This window comes from Rhinatrema bivittatum, chromosome 15 (assembly GCF_901001135.1).
Source record: "Rhinatrema bivittatum chromosome 15, aRhiBiv1.1, whole genome shotgun sequence".
NCBI lineage: Eukaryota > Metazoa > Chordata > Amphibia > Gymnophiona > Rhinatrematidae > Rhinatrema > Rhinatrema bivittatum.
This window is the reverse complement of record NC_042629.1, coordinates 34,532,086-34,554,683: the sequence shown is the minus strand read 5'-3', so window position 1 is coordinate 34,554,683 and position 22,598 is coordinate 34,532,086. Positions and strand designations below refer to the sequence as shown.

The 22,598-nt window shown below is 43.9% G+C and overlaps 1 protein-coding gene across 5 annotated transcripts in view; it reads right to left on the bottom strand.

Moving 5' to 3' along the window:
* Positions 1–22,598, bottom strand: part of NME7 (NME/NM23 family member 7) — a 310,951-nt gene that overhangs the window by 107,480 nt on the left and 180,873 nt on the right. For all 5 annotated transcript variants that reach the window (XR_003852753.1, XM_029577812.1, XM_029577811.1 and 2 more), the window contains one exon: positions 12,403–12,471. Coding sequence is in view for 4 of the 5 variants with exons in the window: in XM_029577812.1 (XP_029433672.1) it covers positions 12,403–12,471 (69 nt within the window). In the remaining variant the exon portion in view is untranslated. The remainder of the gene's footprint in view (positions 1–12,402; positions 12,472–22,598) is intronic.

The following is a 22,598-nucleotide window of genomic DNA, read 5'->3' as shown; positions in this document are numbered from 1 at the left end:
TGTTTGCCAAGACTGCACAGATCGATGCTTTGTTGGATGTTGTCTGAATGTAAATCCTTTTTTCCTCATTTCCCCCTACCATTGAAGCAGAGAGCAACGCTGTATATGCTTTCAAAGTGATGTATTAGGCTTAACTGGTTTAGGGTAGTAACAGCCATAATAAGCAGCTACCCCCATGCTATATGTTTACCCAGATTGTGAAGTTCAGTCCTTTTGTTGTTGTCTGAATACAAATCCTCTTTTCCACATTTCCCCTTGCTGTTGAACTCGGGATAGTAAATCCATCTATGTACAAAATGGCAATGGTAAATGTGTGTTACCCTGGCACACTGATTTTAACTCAAAACCTCTCTTTTTTTGCATGTGTCTTGTTAGTCTGCCTTGAATAGATTGTAAGCTCCAAGAAGTAGAGACTGTCCCTTCTGTGTGTTCGTACAGCACTGCATACATCTGGTATGTGCTATATAAATGATGATGATGAATATTTCTGTGAGTTGCCAACCCTGTGTGACCTACTCTTCATGACATCAAACAATGGGCTGGTCTTTGGCTAATGATGTCATAAAGCAAGAAGCAAACTGATTATGTGATTTGTAAAAAGCCTAGGGGCCTGTTGGGGATGGGGGAGCTTCATGGGGTGTTAGATGACACTTCAGCTCTCTGCTGTGCCTGTGTTTCTCAGAGAGAATGGAAAAGGAGTTGCACTATATTATTATTAAAATAAGGATGTCCTGGAGACCATATAATAAACACCCCAGAAAATCCTCTTATCCCTGGGGGTCTCCTCACAGAGTACAGGGTGTACTATTTATTGCTACTTTGCTCACTCCCCTATCCCCAAAAAATTTCCAAATGTATTTTACTATATAAAAATGTTTAAATAAAAAAAATAAAAAATAATCCATCCTTCCTAATTAAAATAATGAAACAGTCAAATTGTATATATGTATATGTACAGATGGACTTCTCCAATTTTGTTTTCAGCGATTCCCAGTCTCCAGCACTTGGGGCCGACTGAATGTACCACAGATTGGAATTGGCATCATGCCTGAACCTTTGCTAAGACCCACAGGCATTCCATGAAAGCCCAGTGCATGCTTTTTAAAATGCAGCATTGTAGTCTGTGGGGGTGCTAGTTTGAGAGAGTAGAAAACACAACTCTGAGTTGCCCACATTGGTGTAAAATATGTGGGACTTTATACCACAGACTTCACACTAATTTCAAAGGGAAAGTATACACACGTACTTTTCCCAGAAATCTAGCCACACACATTTATACCTATTTATGTGAGCAGATAGTTTTTCTGAGAAAAGTTACATACATACTTTTAAAATTGCAAAATTATGCACATAATTCCATATCCTATCTTAATCCCCACCCAAAGAATGCCTTTCCACACTGCATAGCAGCCCTATGCATGTTATTTTAGTTGCATTGTAGGCTGAAAAATTTTCTTGGGCCAGGGGTAGGCAACTCCGGGCCTAGAGCAACAAAACAGGTTTGCTCTGCAGGATATCCATAATGAATATGCATATCTGCATACAATGAAGGCAGTGCATGCAAATATATCTTAAACATAGTCACTGTGGATATTCACAGAAAATGAGACCTGTTTATGGTATTCCAGGCTGCGTTGCTCACCCCTTCCTTAGGCTAATCTAAAAAGTATAAGCAACTCCTATTATTGCTTTCCAAGTGACCATATCCAGCTTCCCTGAATGTTTATGTCTTCCAAGGAGCTATAGCTAACTGCGGCTAGTTTCCCTTCCGTGTCACACTTTCCAAGGGCCTGCAGCTAGCTTCCATTCTATTTACACTTTGAGGGCCCACAGCTAGTTTATGCTTTACAAGGGAATGCTACACTTCCTCATCAGTTTCTACTACTCTTCAACAGGGGCTCCCAATCTTTCAAGGAATACGGACCCCTTTTCAGTTTCAAAATGTTTCACATACCCCCCCCCCACACACACTTCTCTTTAATTTTTGCATGCCATAGCAAAAGAAATAATGAGCTGCACTCCATAATCATTCCGAATGTATACAACTTTGATCTAAACTAAATAGGTAGGGACAGCAATTTTCAAAGCTATTTAAAAATTGCCCTCATAATTGAAGGTTGAGGCCATTCCATTTTCCAATCCCACTGCAATGGGGAAAAGGTAACAAGTTCCAAAAGGTTCCAGTTTGGCAACTTGGTATGGCCTGGCAGAAAATCAGCACCAATAGCTGCAGGCTTGCAAATGTATTTTTCAAAAGGTAACTATCTGTAGAGTTTCTTTTTGAAAACTAAGGCCACGGGGGAAAGTCAGTACTTTTGAAGCAGGTGCAAAGTACATGCGTGGAAGTACACATGTGGGATTTCAAAATTTACTCCCTGCATGTACTTTGCCTCGCCCTGCTCCCTTTTTCCCTCCTGGCAAAAATCTGTCTGCTCTTCACAGCGTAACTACTTTTACCCTCAGAGGCAGGAAGCAGCAACTGGCCTTTTCAAGAGGGTAAACACACAAACCGTTTTGAAACTTCCTCTCCTTAAAATCTTCTTGGCTAATGAGATCATCACGTCTAACTAACTTTTATGTTTAATGTCATATGCACACCTGGCTGTTGTCTCGTCCTCTCTTCTCCTTGACCCCTGGTGGTCATCGTTCCCTTCTTCCCTCTTGGAACACGGTTGTCCCTTCTCTCTCCCTTTTCCTCTACCTCTGTCCAGCATGGATTCCCGAGGGTCCTCTCTCATGAAAGACTGCCATCCACTCTCAAGCCCCTTAACTGGGTCAATCAGATTCCTGTCTCCCTTCATTCCTTCTCCCCATACTGTCAGACTCCAGTCCCATTTCCTCCTTTCCGCCATTCTTGCAGCTCTCCTCTCTCTCTGTCAGGCCAGTGGCAGAGCACGTGGCAGTGGTGGGAAATGTGATAACCCAGCTTTCCTCGGTGTGCAGCAGAGGCTGCAAAAGTTCTGACAGCTGCATGCAGCCACTCTTCTCCACATCCTCATGAAGTGCAGCAGCAGGGTTGATGTTCTTCCACACATCTGATAAACACGTGGCAGTGCAATTTGAAGCTTCTAATGGGTTTGAATAGCCCTGCTTTGTCCCTCCTTCTCCTGGTCTGCAGCGATGAGGGTGAAGTGTTTGGGGGTCACAATAGTCTGCATTCTCACACTTCTGGCCTGTGGCAGCAGATCAATTAATCACAGGTAGCAGCAATCTGATCATTTTTTCCCTAGCTAAACTTTCTGGCATCCCTTCTGGAAGACCCCTGAGATGGTCTCGCAGATCCCAGGTTGGGAACCACTGCTCTACAAGATCCTACAACCAGCCTCCATCATTGCTGTATACTTTGGAACACAGGCTTTTCTGCAATTGTTCCTACAATTAAATATAACAATGAACCAATCTAGAATGTTTTAAAACCATATTTATTACAATCTCTTGCTACTGATTTTACAACTCATTCACATGAAATCAGATTCTGCGAACCCTGAGAAAGAACTGTAGAAACATGTTTCTTAATCAAAAGGCAATTCTGAGTAATGATAGCCTTCACTAATCCATGGAAAAAAAATCCATTGGAAATTTGTCTGTAAGTGTTGATTGATGGACTTCTTCACGTCAAGTTTCTGTGGTTTTGAAACCCCTTTTTAAGTAGCACTTCCTTTTTGAAGAATTACTATATTTACTGTACACACTAGCTTCTTTACCCTGGCACACTGTAAGCAATTGTTCTCTTTTCAATAGCGCTCTATATTCATACAACTCTCCTTTTGCAAAATGTATTGGCTTTTTTTTTTTTTTTTTTTTAAGAACCCAAAAACGTGCTTGCCTCTCACCTCAGCAAATGCGCAAGTTTCAAAGAGAAGCTATAGGCAGCTATTTGCAGATTCCTTAAACTGGGGGTGGTCCACTTAAGTTTTAGTGAGCTCTAGCTGACATTATGGTTGGCAATTAACCTTCTCTCCCACACACACACACAAAAAAAATCCTATTATCAAATTTGACTTAATATCTGCAGGGAGTACACTAAAGAAATCTACTGCGACAGCATTTAACTTTCAAAAAGGTGACTATGATAAAATGAGGAAAATGATTAGGAAAAAACTGAAAGGAGCAACTGCAAGGGTTAAGAGTTTAGCTCAGGCATGATTGTTGTTTAAAAATACCATTTTGGAAGCCCAGAACAGATGTATTCCACACATTAGAAAAGGTGGAAGGAAGGCTAAACAACTATCAACATGGTTAAAAGGTGAGGTGAGCGAGGCTATAATAGCTAAAAGAACATCTTTCAAGCAATGCCAAATGAAGAAAATAGGAAACAGCATAAGCACTGGCAAATCAGATGTAAAGCACTACTAAGGAAGGCAAAGACAGAATTTGAAAAGAAGCTTGCTGTGGAACCAAAAACTCATAAAAACTTTTTCAGGTACATTTGAAGTAAAAAGCCTGCGAAGTAGGATCAAGGGGTAAAAAGGGCACTGAGGGATGACAAAAGCCATAGCAGAGAGACTAAATGAATTCTTTGCTTCTGTATTCACTGAGGAAGATGTACGAGATATACCCATATATAAATTGTTCATAATAATATATATGTTATAAGTTTTTTTTGGACCATCATATTAAGTATTCCTGGTCACAGACCTTCCTTGCTTTACATATAATCATAGGTCCTGTTCCACCATTTTTTTGTTTCTTTGATTTTTTTTCTTTTTCAAAAATCTTTAATGAATAAGACAGGGAATAGATGCAAATATCATAACAGTGGTAAACAAACAAATCTTGCATGTAAGATAAGATACATCATATTGTTCTATTTGTACAATGACAATCATATGTTGTCACCAGGTATCCAAAGGAGACACCTCTTATCCATTCCCGCAAAATACACTGTCTTGCCACCAGTAAATCTAAGCAGAAACTGATAATGCCCCTTAGACAGATGAGGAAATAGATCTTTTAATTGTTCATCATCTCCCAATACTACAATTTCAGCCTGCATTGTCACAGTCACCTGAAGACATATATATAAAGAAGTGAGAATTGCACACCAAAAATTAAGAATTTTTGGACATGTGAGAAAGATGCAAAAAAGAACCCACATTTAACTTACATTTGTGACATGTTTCTGTATCTACTCATCCCATTTTATGTAACTGAATATGATCTGCTTGACAATGATACTAAATTTTATATTGCATTTCTCTATAAGTCACTGCCATTGGGATCTTATGAATTGCTCCAAACAGTGCATTAATCTTCTTAAGAGTGATGGGTTTTCCCACTTCCCTAGCTTAGTAGAGTCTAATTAGTTTACAAAATACATACCATTTTGATATAGAGCTTTTGCCTAGCGCTACCTGCTCCATCTCAAGGATTAACCGTTTATCTGATTTAATAGCTGTGACTGGGGTACCTAACGAGAGAAAATAATGTCTCACCTGCAAAAAAAGCATAAAACTGCTTAATGGGAATAGGAAACAGATTGTATTTTTTGAAAACTCAAAGCAACTCCTATCTTTATCTATCATTTGGTATATACTATGGAGACCCCAGATTTTCTAATCTTTAAAACCCAATTTTCTTTGCCAGGTAAAAAACAAAAATTATTTTGAAAAGGTAATAGAAGTGAAGGTCTTGGTTGCCTTCCCATATTTTTTTTTTTTTTACATATTTCCATTCTATCAGAAGGGACTTCAACAACACATTTCCTTTCAGATCTTTTGGCAGAGATGCCCCAGAGTTAGTGATTTCTCATAAGACCTGGATTGATAAGCATATCTTGACATTTAAACAGGTGTGGGCGGGAACTCATGTGTTATCTTGGGATACGTTTAAAGATAAATATTCCCTGGCTGCAAGGATTTTTTACAATATGCAGAAATACGCCTCTTTCTAAGTTCCTCCATAGTGACTCGAGATCTTGTGCAGGGACACACTCTTTTGGAGGACTACTGTCTGGTAAGATACAAGGGGTTATCTCCAAATTGTACAATTTGTTAAATAATGAGTTAGTGGCAAACCCATCTCATATCCTGGCCTGGGAGAGGGATATTGCCTCCATGGATGGGAGTGATTGGGATATAATATTCCAACGCATGGCAAAAAGTTCCATCTCCGTGAGTATTTTGGAAACCCCCTATAAGTTCTTATTTAGGTGGTATCAGACTCCTGAATGCCTGCACCGGATGTATTCCCAGGTTGATCCTGGTTGTTTGAGGAGGTGTGGCGAGGTGGGAACTCTATACCATATTTGGTGGAGCTGTCCTTGTATAACAATATTCTAGCAAGAGGTATATGATTATGCAGAAAAAATGACAGGGCTTCAACTTGACTCCTTGTGTGCGAGATCTGTATTATTGAATTTTCCTTTTGAACAAGGTGATAACCTTGATCAGATTTTACCTCATCAAATATTTATTGCCGCAAGAGGTGCCATTGCTTCTCTCTGGAGATCATTGGCTGTACCAATCTTAGTTGTAATCCAGCACTTGGACAGAGTACATTCATTAAGTAAAATCTCAGCTATACGCTCTCATACTGTTTCTAAATATGGGCTTCTTTTGTGCACTGGAAAGCTTCTAACTGATGGTCTCAGTGTGGGGATGGAACTTTCACATTCCTGGGAGGTGTCGGTGGTTTGGGTTTATGTTTGCTCTTTTCCTGGTCATTCTCCAGATCTGACTATGATGCATTTAGTTATATAGTGAATATTTTCTTGATTGCTTGCTACATGGTTCCACTTCCCTATTAGTGCCTATATGTCTTTTTGGGGAAAGTTAGGGTTGGGTGGGTGGGTGGGTGGGGTCCTTTCATTTTGTTTTCCAGAAGATGCTGTTAACTTGTTTTGCTGTTGTATTGCTTTGTTACAACTTTCAATAAAACTATAAATAATAAAAAACAAATAAAAGAAAATATATTTTTTTTTACTCAAAGCATAATTAAGCTTTGGAATTCATTGCCAGAGGATATAGTGAAAGATATTAGTGTAGCTGTGTTTAAAAAAGGTTTGGACAAGTTCCTGGAGGAAAAGTCCATTAACCATTATTAAGGGAGAGTTGCAGAAATCCCCTGCGTATTCTTGGGATAAGCAGCTTGGAATCTACCCCTTGGGATCCTCCCAGGTAATTGTGACCTGGATTGGCCACTGTTGGAAACACTATTGGATACTGGGCTTGATGGACTTTTGGTCTGACCCAGTATGGTAAGCCTAAGCCCCCCCCCCCCCCCCCACTTCCACCTCCATTTCTCCCTTACATCACTGTGTGGGCTTCCACTCTTTACCACTCCCTTCCATACACAAGCAACATTGCTGTCAGAGAAATGCTGGATGCTTCTGGAGTGGCAATGGAAGTTTGGGGGGGGGGGGGGGGGAGGATTTCAGGTGGGGTAAGAAGGGTGCTGGATACAGGTTCTGGATAGGTGGGGTGAAAGCAGGACGAGGCCCAGAACCAGAATAATGTTTATATCTGGGGTGGGGTGGACAGCAGAAGAATGCTGGGGTGCTTTGAGCAGATATGACCAGAACTTTGGAATTTTGTTTTGTGAGACTGGAGTTAGTTATTGGGGAATAGCACCCAAGTTTTTCTAAGTATTTTGGGGCCTGGGGGTGTAGAAGGTTTGTTTGCTTTTTACTTAACCAGCTATATTCTGAATATAGCCAATTTATCCGGATACGTTTGGTCATGGTACAGAGCAGTCCTAAAGTTATCCAGATATCTTTAACCTTGATAACTTTATGTCTTCTTTATACTATTGCAGGGAGCTATCCCATGATTTACCATGAGTCATAATAGCCAAGAAATATGCAGACCAAATACTGATAGGCCAAGACTCTGTCTCAGTGGAAAAAGAGTCCTTGCCTAGTTGAGAATTTACACTGAAGGATACTTTATCTAGATCTACCTGTTTGTAAGTGCCTGTGTACATAAAAACCAAGGCAGAGACAATACAGCAACTTAAGCAGGAGTCATGGACCAGCCAAGCATGTCCAAAGGTCAGAAGAACCCCCATCCTTGGAAGACAGGGGACAATTTGGTATACAGACTTGATAGTCCCCCCTGAAGGAATGGGGAGGGGGAAAAGACCTGCAATGCGCAAAGGCCCTCCACACACCATGGGATTATGCATGAGTTTATGCACATTTATCAGCTGGAAAGTATAAGACAGGGAGGCAAATAAGGAGAAGAAAAAAAACCAGAAGCGAACCCTGAGGGTGACCCTGAAATCAGAGAAGGGACCCCTGAAAGAAAAGGAACCAAAGGAGCAAAAGGGGAGTCCGAAGCAAATCAGCACTTCCTGCTGTTCAGGATGGAGAAGACAAGATGTGGCCAGGAGAATGGGGAAAGAGACCAGAGGCAGGAGAATGACACAGAGTCTGAGACGGTGAGGGGCGAGAGCAAGCTCCAGACAGCTCGGCAAGTACCAGAGCCAGAAGCAAGCCTCCTTCCCAGACTGCTGCCAGCTGCCAGTACCAAACCCAGGAAGCAAGTCTCCTTTCCTGCACACATTCTCCAGACCTCCAGTCAGCGTCTGCTTCAGAGGTGAACAGAGGGATATTGCCTAAAGCTGGGAACAGAGGTAAGTAAGTTATCCATAAGTATTAACATATTAAGCAGGCTAAGGTTTATGGCATGTGTGAAACCACCCACAGTACAGAACTTTCTTTAGCGAAAACTGGTACTTAGTGGCCAGGACGTTAGAGATAGGAATTGTTATTTTCTAAATGCTATATCTTGCCAAGTCTGATAAATAAAAGTCTATTTCTCAAAAGAACACATTGTCTTTTTCCTGAGCTTAGGATTATGAAGTGGGAGGTGAACTGGAAGTGCCCTGTAGCAGATAGGTCCCTGCACCCCTACACTTGCTTACACCATGACCAAACTTGTTTCAATAACTTATCTGGGTAACTCTGAATATCAGTGTTATCTGAATAACATCCAGATAACTTAGCCCTGCACCAGAATGCCCCCAATTTATCCAGATGAATTTATTTGGATAATGACTTACCTGGATAAAATGTAACTGATTGGAAAAGCGAGAAATTTAAATCTCAGGGTTTGTCTGGGTAGTTTAAAAATTAGCTGGACAAACCCCTTTGAATATGGTCCTATGTCCTTACTGAAAATAGCAGAGCTGCTGAAAGTGAACTGAAGGCAAATCAAAGTAAAAAATTAGAACATGAACTGTTAATAGGGCTTCCTTTTATCATAGTTTTTAGCTCCTAACTCTGAACAAAATACACCTTTCAGTCATGAAGTTACATGAAATAAACTGTCAAAAATAATTAAGCCATGTTGCATTTCTTGTCATGAAAAGACTCTGGATCAAAATGGTAACGCATGTTATTATAGTTCTCTGCACCATACTGAAAAGCCTGAACACAATTAGTTAAGTGCTCCAGAGGTCTGTATTGGGTGGGACTGTGCTAATTAGCATATTCATAAATGATATGGAGAAAGGAATGAGCGAAGTGACTAAATTTGCAGATGACAAAAATGTTTTGAGTAGTTCAAACAGCAGAGGATTGAAAAGAAATGCAAGAGACTAGGAGAATGGGTTTCTAAATGGCAGATGAAATTTAATGTGGACAAGAGCAAAGTAATGTACATAGGAAAAATAATTCCAATTACAGGTACATGATACTGGGGTCCATGTTAGGAGTCACCACCCAGGAAAAGGACCTTGTGGATTAAACCTTGAAATCTTTGTTTCAGTGTATGATGGCGGTCTGAAAGGCAAATAAAATTTAGGAATTATTTGGAAAGGAAAAGAGAACAAAATTGAGAATATCATAATGCCCTTGTATAGATCCATGGAGCAACCGCACCTAGAGTATTGTGTGCATTTCTGCTCGCCCCAATTCAAGAAAGATATAATGAACCCGGAAAAGCTACAGAGAAAGGCGACAAAATTATAAAGGATATGGAAAAGCTCCCTTATGGAGAAAGGCTAAACAGATTAGGACTCTAGCTCGGAAAGGAGATTGAGAGGGGATATGATTGAAATTTATAAGATCATGAATGGGGTGGAACGGGTAAACAGGGAAAGACAAATTATCATCTCTCTTTAATAAGTTCTCTCATAGCTGCAAGTCTGAAGAAAATCTATAAGTGCATCCACAAATACATTTGCTGAATATCTAATTACAGATATTTAGTTTGATTCAAAATCATTTATTGTAATTTGTTGGAAGCCAGGACAATAATTTGCAAAAATGTTTTTTGCTGACTTAACTGTTTAGAATATTTGTGTCTCCTCTTTTTGCTCCATCAATATCTTGAGAAGAAAAAAATCCAAAAGAGTCAGATCTTGGTTCACAGTAATAATGTTCCCTCCCAAAAAGTACCCTTTGGAAGTAATACCCATGTTTAGAGAAAGTAGGGTCACACCTACATCATATCTCAGTGTAAAGCGAAGTTGCTTACCTGTAACAGGTGTTCTCCTAGGACAGCAGGATGTTAGTCCTCACATATGGGGGACATCATTAGATGGAGCCTGGCACGGAAAACTTCTGTCAGAATTTCTAGAAACTTTGACTGGCACACTGTGCATGCTCAGCATGCCACTATCCATGTGTTCACGTGGGGGTCTCTCTTCAGTCTCGTAAGTAGATTACAAAAAATAAAACAACAAACTTGGAGAACCCAGCTCTGTGGGATGATGGGCAGGTTTCCTGAGGATTAACATCCAGCTGTCCTAGGAAAACACCTGTTTCAGGTAAGCAACTTTGTTTTCTCCTAGGACAAGCAGGATGGTAGTCCTCACATATGGTTGAATCCCTAGCTACAGGCTGGACCCGAAAAGAAAGCAATGGAACCAACAGACACCAAACCAGGTGCCAACGGGCACAACAACCAAGGTGCTGGCAGTAACAGTCGGGACAGTCTAAATCCAAACCATGGGCCTTAGGTAGGAAGAGTTAGGTTCACAGCTGGAAGAGATTCCGGAGGACAGACTGGCCAAAACTGCTATCTTAATGGCAGTCCCTGGATTAATCCTCGGAGCCTTTCTCCTCTGAATGCCTCGGAGAAGGATTGGCTACCGAAGGGTTGAAAATGAATGGTTCCCCATGGTCCTTGGGCATTGATGGCATCAATGCTGGGATGGAGGGGTTAGACTTACCCAACCCGAAAACCTTCTCCATCTTATCTAGCCTGGCCAGACGGCCTTTTGAAGTCATCTGCATGCATAGTTCGCAGCCCTGAACATCATGCGATGCCCCCAGGCACAGGATGCACACTTTGTAAGGATTTGTTAGGGACAAAGTCTGGGGGCATAGATGAAAGCCTGACGCACACAGAAGACTGCAAAGGCATGACGACCAGCAGACACAGATGGAGGGGAAAAACTCACCGACCAACGAAAAAACAAACAGGGAACCGGAGAGAGTCCCAGCGCCGAGCGAGAAACATACTTTGTGGAATTTTTTCTGCAAAAAAGAGCTCAAGCTCCACTACCATGAGACGACAGCCCCGCAGAAAAGATGTCACTGAAGAGAGACCCCGCGTGGATGTGTGGATAGTGGCATGCTGGGCATGCTCAGTGTGCCAGTCAAAGATTCTGAACTGGTTGAACAAAGGAATAGATGCCAATGGTCTTGAAAGCATCTTTATTGAAGTGGAGACACAAAGTAGCCCGACTCAGGCCGAGTTTCGCCGTATCAGGACGGCTGCCTCAGGGGCTTGTATGTATTCTCTTCAGTACACAAATAAAGCAATTTCTGTATGGAGGATCATATATACCATTATATGATCAGTAAAAGTAATATATAATCTCTCATCAGGATCCCACATCATTTCTTAGCCTTTCAAATGCCAGGAATAACATTTGAATCCCATGAGGACCAAGCCAGATCCTCAAGGGTGGAGCCATACACCAGCTGCCTTGAAGGCAGCTGGTGTATGGCTCCACCCTTGAGGATCTGGCTTGGTCCTCATGGGATTCAAATGTTATTCCTGGCATTTGAAAGGCTAAGAAATGATGTGGGATCCTGATGAGAGATTATATATTACTTTTACTGATCATATAATGGTATATATGATCCTCCATACAGAAATTGCTTTATTTGTGTACTGAAGAGAATACATACAAGCCCCTGAGGCAGCCGTCCTGATACGGCGAAACTCGGCCTGAGTCGGGCTACTTTGTGTCTCCACTTCAATAAAGTTGCTTTCAAGACCATTGGCATCTATTCCTTTGTTCAACCTGACGGCTTTTATAGATCGCCTTCCTTTGTGCTTTTTGGGTCCTTCCCTTTCAAAGATTCTGAACTGACAGAAGATTTTCATGCCAGGCTCCATCTGATGATGTCACCCATATGTGAGGACTACCATCTTGCTTGTCCTAGGAGAATATATGTTGCCTATCTAAATACTAAAGAACAGATGAATGATGTTTACAACTTACCATATATTCAACAACTACTCCTTTATAGATTTCCAAGAACTCTTCTGCATTGGCACGTTCCATGCAGAACTGAAAAAAAAGAAGATAATGAAACCTTACAGAAAAGCCAAGAAAGGAAAACAATTGTCTTTATATTTTGAACCATATCATAATCTACTGTCAACAAAATGGGGCTGAAAAATATATAATTTATGTATTTATTCAAATTTGATTTTTTTTTTGCCTCAGTAATCAAGGAAGCTTGATTATTCCAAGAAGCATTTAGGAACAAGCATTCAGTTGTTTTGCCCCCAAATCTATGGAACAAAATTCCACTATCCTTGCGACAAGAGACTTCCTACCTCACCTCCAGGAAAAAAAAAAAAATCAAGGTTTGGCAATTCAAGCAGGCCTTCCTCTAAGCTCCATCTTTAAACTATGAAAAATGTGACAAAGACAGTAAAAGAAACCATCTTTATCTCTTGACCATGGACATTGATCGGCTGACCGCATCCTCATTATCCACCACTAGATTTCTAGTTTATTTTCTTCTTCATCAGACTAGATTCTCATCTGAACCACACTGATTTCTTCCGGTCATCCTGTCCCCTTACTTCATTTATCGGGCTCTGAACATTTCTATTCCTGTGACCACCTCACATGAACAACCTATTTCTCTGCATCTCAAATTTCATAAAGTTGACTATAATCTGTTGAACTCTTGTAATGGGAATTTATATTTCCCTATGTTAATTGTAATCTATTACACTATCGTAATAAGAATTTTAACTTTATTAGTTTGTAATCCACTTTGAGGCTAACTTGGAAAAGACTGAATTATCAAATGCTTACAAATAAATAAAATATAGAGAAGCAGTGTTAATGGTACTGTGGAAGATGAGTCTCTATTATACTCATATGACTCTAAGCTGTCCTTGGTTTAAATATGGGGTTGCAAAGAGTCTGAAGGGATGAATATGATGGGTTGATCCCTGGACGACTATCATATATGGGCAATTTGATGTTAGTGGGTTATGATTATGGTAGGAGCTGGTTTTATATTGTAAAGTGGTTAATGAGAATTTGGATAAGGTATTATTATAAGTTTAATAAAAATCTTTGAGGCAAATTACAAAATAGCTTCAATCAGCAACAAGGCAGTGCGTGCCATGCGCAGATATTAAGAAAGCTCACTGTCCAGCACTCACAGGCTCTGCACCCTGTATGGATGCCCAGACACTGCAGTTCCTGTGGGTGCAATCTGCCAGCCAATTAGACAGGGTTTGCTTGGCAACCACAACTCCCAATCTGTACTTATCAAACAAGATGAAGAGTTGCGCGGACTCCCTGTGGCCAGCAGTTTGCTTCGGGTAAAAGGCCAAGACTCTCTCACAGTCCAAGGTGTGCAGAGCCTGTTTGCCTAGTACGAATGAGGTCTGGGAAAAAAGGTGGGCAAGATGATTGACTGGTTCAGATGGAAATCAGTCACCACCTTAGATAAGAATTTAGGGTGCGTACTTCGTATATGGTGGGTATGTCACCAATGCCTGAAGCTCACTGGCCCTGCGCGCCACAGTGACCGTAACCAAAAACATGACCTTACCAGTCAGATACTTCAGTCACAGATGCGCAGCAGCTCGAAAGGGTCCTTCATGAGACGGGTCAACACCATATTAAGGTCCCAGGACACAGCTGGAGGACAGACAGGAGGGCTTTAACTGAAGCAGACCTTGCATGAACCACCCTATTAAGGGCTGCATAGATACGGGCGAACCATCCACCCCCTGGTGGTAGACCCCGATGACACTCAGGTGTACCCTGATGGAGTTGGTCTTCAAGCAAGCATCTGACAGATGCAGCAAATAGTCAAGTAGTTTTGGTGTACAGCAGAACAGATCCAATTCGTGATGCTCAAATCACATGGCAAAATTCCTCCAATTCAGGCCCTAAGACTTCCTAGTGGAAGGCTTCCTGGAAGCTCCCAAGACCCGAGACACATCATCAGACAGGTCAAGGGGCTACAGAATTAGCCTCTCAACAACCAGGCAGTTAGGGACAACGCCCTGAGGTTGAAATGATGCAGCCTGTCCTGATCCTGTGTGACAAGTTCTGGGGAGGTCCCCAGAACGATCGGGTCCCTGATAGAGAGATTCCACAGGAGTGGGAAAGCAAAATTGCTTACCTTGTAATAGGTGTTATCCCAGGACAGCAGGATGTAGTCCTCACATATGGGTGACGTCCCTGATGGAGCTCTAACACAGAAAACTTTCTGTCAAAGTTTCTAGAAACTTTTGACTGGCATCCTGAGCCCACTGAGCATGCCATGATCCCTCGAGCCACAGGGGTCTCCCTTCAGAAGGCATACTATGCCCTTCAGTCTCGTTTGTAGCAATAAGCTTTAGCCAAAAATAAAATAATAAAATGTATGAGACCCAACTCTGCGAGGTGGCGGGTGGGTTTCGTGAGGACTACATCCTGCTGTCCTGGGATAACACCTATTACAAGGTAAGCAAATTTGCTTTATCCCAGGACAAGCAGGATGCTAGTCCTCACATATGGGTGATTAGCAAGCTACAGGCTAAGTCATCCTTGTATTGGACCAACAGTATACAACTTGTGCAAAAGGCACAACAACTGGTGTACTGTTGGGAAAAATGAGGCAGCCTGAAATCACAGAAGGTTGGATGTGGAAGGAGGTGGGATCATACTGGAAATAAGTTCTTCAAGACAGATTGTCCGTAGGCTGAATCCTGTTGTCCTTCCTTGTCCAGGCAGTGGTGAGCCACAAAGGTGTGAAGAGAACTCCATGTTGCGGCTTTACATATGTCAGCTATTGGCACTGAACGATAGTGTGCTGCTGAGGTTGACATTACTCTTACTGAGTGCGCCTTTACTCGCCCTTGGAGAGGGAGGCCTGCTTTTTCATAACAGAATTCTATACAATCTGCTAGCCAGTTGGAGAGCGTTTGTTTGCCCACTGGATTATCCGGTTTGTTTGGATCAAAAGAAACAAAGAGCTGAGTGGATTTCCTGTGGACTGCAGTGCGGTCTAAATAGTATGCTAGTGCACGTTTACAGTCCAAGGTGTGTAAAGCCCTCTCTCCTTGGTGAGAGTGCGGTTTTGGGAAGAAAGTAAGCAAGATGATAGACTGATTCAAGTGGAATTCCGTCACTACCTTGGGGAGAAATTTTGGGTGTGTACGGAGTACCACTCGGTCATGTAGGAATTTTGTGTAGGGTGAGTATGTGACAAGTGCTTATAACTCGCTAACCCTTCGAGCAGATGTGATGGCTATTAAGAAGATAGTCTTCCAAGTAAGAAATTTAACATCACAGGAATCCATGGGTTCGAAAGGAGAACGCATGAGCCTCGTTAATACTACATTAAGGTCCCATTCTGTGACTGGTGGTCGGTGTGGAGGTTTAAGTTGAATTAAACCTCTCATAAACCTACTAACAAGGGGTTGTATAGATATTGGTGCATCCTCGATGGTATTATGATAAGCTGAGATTGCACTTAAGTGTACCCTTACAGATGAGGTCTGGAGACCAGAGTCTGAGAGGTGCCACAGATAGTCTAATAAAGATGATGTAGTGCAGGAAAAAGGGTCAATACCGTTTTGTGTACACCACATGGTAAATCTTTTCCACTTAGAACGATAGTTCTTTTGTGTGGAGGGTTTGCATGAAGCTACAAGCACTTGAGACGTTAGATGAAAGATTGAGAGGTTGCAGAATCAAGCTTTCAACATCCATGCTGTGAGGGATAGGGATTGAAGGTTGAGATGACGCAACCTGCCCTGATCCTGAGTTATGAGAGTGGGTGCTGTGCCCATGCGAATTGGGTCTCTGATCGAGAGATCGAGGAGTATTGGAAACCATACTTGTCGAGGCCAATATGGGGCTATGAGTATCATGGACCCTTTGTCCTGTTGTAGCTTCACTAGAGTCTTGGTTATTAGCGGTATCGGGGAATACGCGTATAGAAGGCCTAAATTCCAATGGAGAGCAAAGGTGTCCCTGGGTAAGCGGTTTCTCTGCTTGTGCAGGGAGCAAATGTTGTCCACTTTGTAATTCAGTTGTGATGCAAAGAGGTCTACTGTTGGTTGACCCCAACGTTGAAATATCTTGGTCGCTACAACGGGATCCAGGGACCACTCGTGAGGTTGGAACTGACGACTGAGGCAGTCTGCTATTATGTTGTGAATGCCTGCTAGATAAGTGGTCCGGAGAAACATTGAGTGCGTTAGGGCCCAGCTCCAAATTTGTGCTGCTTCTTGACAAAGGAGATACGAGTCCGTACCTCCTTGTTTGTTTATGTACCACATGGCTACTGTGTTGTCTGTTTGTATCAGAACAGTCTTGTGGGAAAGGCAGTCCTTGAACACATGCAGCACATAACGTAAAGCTCGAAGCTTTAGGAAATTTATCTGAAACATGGCTTCGAGTTTTGTCCAAGAACCTTGAATCTGTAGATGTCCAATGTGTGTTCCCCACCCGAAGGTGGATGCATCTGTAGTTAACGTCACTTGCAGAATTGGTTGTTGGAAAGGTAGGCCTGTGAGCAAGTTGTCCTCGTTCGTCCACCATAGGAGCAAGGACCGTAGTTGTTGAGTTACTTGAAATGGATAAGACAGTGGTTGAATGGCTTGTATCCACTGCCTTCTGAGTGTCCATTGAATGACTCTCTTGGCTAATCTGGCCATAGGAGTGACATGAACTGTGGAGGCCATGTGACCCAAAAGAGTGAGACATTGATGAGATGTCACCTGCGTCCGTGCGCGTAGAGAGCCTGCTAACGAGGCGAGTGTCTATGCACGGTCTTTTGGGAGGAAAGCTTTTGACGTTATGGTGTTTAATTCTGCTCCGATGAATTGTAACAGGTGAGATGGTGTGAAGTGGGATTTCTGGTAGTTGATTAGGAATCCCAACGAATGGAGTAGATTTATCGTGAGCTTGAGAGAATTGAGAGCTCCTTGTTTTGTTTGGCTTCTGATGGGCCAGTCGTCTAGATAAGGAAAAACGTGTACGCCTTCCTTGTGCAAGTGGGCAGCTGCCACTGCCAGGCACTTTGTGAACACTCAAGGTGCTGAGGCAAGACCGAATGGTAGCACCCTGTACTGGAAATGTTGATGTCCCACTAAGAAACGCAGATACTTGCGATGAGGAGGGAATATTGGAATGTGAGCGTAAGTGTCTTGAAGATCCAGAGAACAGAGTCAATCTCCTTTTTGAAGTAGAAGTAACATGGTGCCCAATGATACCATCCTGAATTTTTCCTTTCGTAGGTATTTGTTGAGCTTTCGGAGATCCAATATGGGACACAGGCCTCCTGTTTTCTTTGGAATGAGGAAATAACGGGAGTAGAATCCTCTGCCTGGCTGAGGTCAGGGAACTGGTTCCACAGCCCTGGCTCTCAGAAGGGTGGATAATTCTTTTTGTAAGAGTGTGGATTGATTTTTCACTGTCCAAGACGAGGTGGGTGGAGTATCGTTTGGTACAGTTAGAAAGTCCAGGTGGTAACCTTGAGATGTTATCGAGAGTACCCATTGGTCTGTAGTGATGTGCGACCAATTGTGATGGAAGAAAGTGATCCGACCACCTACTGGCAAATTTGGGGTCGGATTGGTAGGTAGGCTTCTGTTCTCTGGTGAGTTTTCAAAATCCCGAAGCCGGGACTTTGCGGAGGGGGTTGAGCTCTAGGTGCTCTTGGTTGTCGGGTCTGCGATCTTTGTGCTGGCCTTGAAAACCTTCCATGGGTAGCAGGAGGATAGTATCTCCGTGGTCTATAATATGGCCTTTTTGAATCCTTCCTTGGAAGCCTATGTGTGGATGGTTGGGATTCCGGTGGAGAGAGGAAAGTTGATGTAATGTTTCCGAATGTTCCTTCAGCTGAGAGACTGCTTCACGTACCTTATCTCCAAAGAGATTATCTCCTGCACAAGATAGATCAGCAAGCTTCTCTTGCACCTCTGGTCTCAAGTCGGAGGCCTTGAGCCAGGCCCATCTGCGGGCACTTATGCACTTATGAAGTTTTGAAGCTGTCATAAGCTGCTCTAACTTCATGTTTCCCAGCTTCTAGGCCCTTATGGATAATGTTGTTGAAGGAATCTTGAAATTGTTGGGGAAGAGATTCCGATAACTCCTAAGAACATAAGAACATAAGAACGTTTCCACAGATTACACTGATATTGCATCATATAGAGTTGGTAGGACGCAATTCTGGACACTAGCATTGAACCTTGAAACATTTTCCTGCCGATGGTGTCCAAAAACCTGTGATCTTTCCCAGGAGGATTTGATGAATGAGGTTTAATTCTTTTAGACCACTTTTGAGCTGATTCTACTACTACCGATTGGTGATGTAGTTGTGTTTTCTGGAAGCCAGGAATATGCTGGATCAGATAGGTAGCATCAGTCCGTTTATTTACAGGTGGTATGGTGCAGGGATGCTCCCTTAGCCTGTGTTGCAAGTCCACAAGAACTTAGTGAACTGATATTGCCAGGACTTCTTTAGGTGGCTTCACAAACTGCAATACTTCCAGAGTTTCCTTTCAAGTATCTTCTTCGGATACTAGCTGAAAAGGGATAGTATCAGCCATCTCTTTGATGAAATTAGAGAAAGAGGTCCTCTGGAAGGGGTTTCCTTCTTTCCTCTGGAGGAGAAGGATCTGAGAGGATTTCCTCTGAGGAAGAGTCGGTATCTGGATCATCCCAAGTGTCCAATGAACGTGGACGAGGAGTCGTCGATGGAAGAGGAAAGGATGGCATCAACAGCATCGAGGGTTTCACTGGTGGTCTCGATGGAAAAAGTAGAGAAAATGATGACCGTGGACGAGAGATTCCCGATGGATCTGGAGTAGGTTCAGGCATCGGTACATCCTTTGTTATTTCTTCTTCCATCGGTCTTGGCATCGGGTGATTGCATCAGAATGGCATCGATGAGAGAGTCCAACTTCGCTAATATTGGCGCCAAGAAGGACATAGCCAGCACCAGCATTGGTGTAGGCATCAGTGCTGGTGAGGGTAATGGTCTCGGTGATTGAACCGGAACCGGCGATGGACTCTGACGGTATCGGAATAGACACCAGTGATGGGGGTGGAACTGATGTCGGCGATGGAACTGGCATCGAAGGTGGAACTGTCAACGGTGCTGGCACTGAAGGCATGTCTCGGAATGCGTCTCGAACTGCCTGGCGGATATAACCATCCAGTTCCGCCCTCATAGCTGGTGAAACCAAAGCAACTATGGGGGGAGGCAGTGAAGGCGATACCGGTATCTCCACAGGTCCCTGTGGAGGTATGGTTCCCTGCACAGATATCGGTGGGGATCGCCTAGGAGTCGAAGGCCTCGAAGGACACAGAGGCTCCTCTCTCAGAGATTTCTTCGGAGTTGGTTCGATAATTGTCGAGGGAACTCCGGTTATCGGGTCCAATTCCAGATCCTGGGGCCTCCAGTGTCGATGACTGTGTTTCTGTTGATGTTAGACACCTTTTTCGATGGTAGATGTAGACTTTATCGATGACCGTGATGGGGTTGGTGAAGGCCGATCACCTGCTTCATCCAGGAGACGTCTAGTTTTTAGGATGACTTTTCTAATCGCTCCAGCCGGAGACGATTGTGTCGAAGTTGAAGTCGATGGCATCAGTTGAAGATGGAAAAGATGTTCCATCATTTCCATGTGTGCTCGTCTGCCTTTCGGCGTCATCTCGGCGCATCTCGGGCACGTCGATACAGCATGTCTCTCGCCGAGACAGAGTACACATTAGATGTGTGGGTCCGTTAGGGACATAGTGCGGGAGCAATTCAGGCACTTTTTAAAACCGGTAGCCATAACGAAGGCAGTCGACGACCTTCTGACTAGGTTTAACAATAACGGAACTGACCGGAAAAAAATTAAATCACTCACCGACGGTGGAAAAACGGAGACCCCTACGGTGGGGAAAGTTTTTTCTGAAATTTCTGAACTTTTTTTTGTAGTGAATATTCACCACATAGGGCTCCTATAACCGCGAGGCTAACAGCAGCGCAGAAAAAAGAAGACTGAAGGGAGATCCCTGTGGCTCGAGGGATCATGGCAGCTGGGCATGCTCAGTGGGCTCAGAATGCCAGTCAAAAGTTTCTAGAAACTTTGACAGAAAGTTTTCCGTGATAGGGCTCCGTCAGTGACGTCACCCATATGTGAGGACTAGCATCCTGCTTGTCCTGGGATAACCAAATTTGCCTCGGCCAATGAGAGGCTATGAGGATCATGGTTCCCCTGTCCTGCCAGAGCTTCAGGAGAGTCTTTATCACCAGAAGAAGTGGAAGATACGCATACAGAAGGCCCCTTGCTGTTGCAGGGGGAGGCGAAGAGATCCACGTCTGGGGTTCCCCAGAGACGGAAGATCTGGTCTGCCACAGCCAGATTCAGAGACCACTCGTGAGGTTGGAAGATCCGACTGAGACGGTCTGCCACCATATTCTCCGCCCCTGCAAGATACATGGCTCGGAGCAGCATGCCCCAAGACAAAGCCCATGACCAGTTTTGAAACTCTTCCTGATACAGGAGGAATGATCCCGTACCTCCCTGTTTATTGATGTACTACATTGCCACCTGGTTGCCGGTCTGGATCAGGACCACTTTGTTGGACAAGCAATCCCAGAATGCATAATGAATTGCTCAAAACTCCAGAAGTTGATCTGGCACTGAGCTTCCTCAGCAGACCACAGGCCCTGTGTGCGGAGGCCCTCCACATGGGCATCCCACCCCAGGGTCGACGCATCCTTGGTGAGTACAATCTGGGAAGGGGAGACTGGAAAGGAACCTCCTGTTCCAAACTGGGCAGGCTTTCCCACCAAGACAAGGAGGCCTGGAGCGGTGGAGTAATGCGGATGTGCACGTGAATGTCCTGGGTGGCTTACCACACAGGGACCGCAGGGTCCATTGAGCCCTGTGCATATGCAAGCTAGCCAAAGGTGTAACATGGACAGTGGCTGCCATATGACCCAGAAGGCAAAAAATGAGGCGGGCCAAGACCTGCCGGCTCCAGCGAACCAGACCTGCAAGGGATATCAGTGCGAGCACTGGATGCGGGTTCAGATAGGCTCTGGCCTGAGCCGTGTCCAGCCAGGTGCTGATGAAGCTCAACTGCAACAATGAGGTCAGATGGTACTTTGTGTGGTTGATGACAAACCCGAGGGACTCCACCCGAATGGTCAAGTGCAGAGACCGAAGTGCAACCTCCTGGGTGACGCTCTTGACCAGCCAGTCGTCCAAGTAGGGGTAACACCTGCACTCTTAGATGGAGGAGGTATGCTCCCACCGCTGTCAGGCACTTTGTGAAGATGAAGGGGGCTGAGGCACGGCCAAACGGCAACACCTTGTATTGGAATTGCCTCTCGCCCACGACAAATCGAAGATACTTCCTGTGGCTGGGGAAGATTTTGATGTGGGCATATGCGTCCTTGAGATTGTGGGAGCAAAGCCAGTCCCTTCCTAGCAGGAGGGGAATCAGGGTGCCCAGAGAAACCATTTTGATCTTTTCTCTTTTTAGAAACTGATTTAAAGCTTTCAGGTCCAGAATAGGGTGGAGTCCCCGTTCTCTTTGGAATTAGGAAATAGTGAGAATAGAATCCCCTCCCTTGCTGCCACAACAGGACAGGTTCGACTGCTTTGGCCATTATAAGGGCAGAGAGCTCCATCAAAAGTATTTTCTGATGCGAGGATCGACCCCAAGAGGGGCATGGGGGAGTGTCCACGGGAACACCCAGAAAATTTAGTTGATACTCTCAACGAACAATGGATAGGACCCACTGGTCCGAGGTGACACTCAGGCAGTGGTCCACGAAGAAACGCAACTGGCCTCTGACTGGAAGGCCCGGCGTCGAGGGTATGGCCTATTGGCTTAAGCTCACCCGCAACCAGTCAAAACCCCATAGCGGTGCTTGGCTGGGACGTCGGCTGAGGCCTGGGAGTCTGCTCCTGTCTGGGGTGGCCCTAGAACTCACACTGAGCACAGGCACGGGAGGCCGGAGGATATTTCCTCTGACGGTAAAAAGACCTCCGTGAGCCCTGTCGCTAGGACTTCCTGACAGAGGACGGTGGGTCTGATGTACTGGCTGACAGATACTGGAGGGTCTCATGGTGATCCTTCAACTGAGCCACACTATTTCTGAACTTGTCCCTGAAATGGTTCTCGCCAGTGCATGGGAGGTCCGTGAGCTTCTCCTGGAC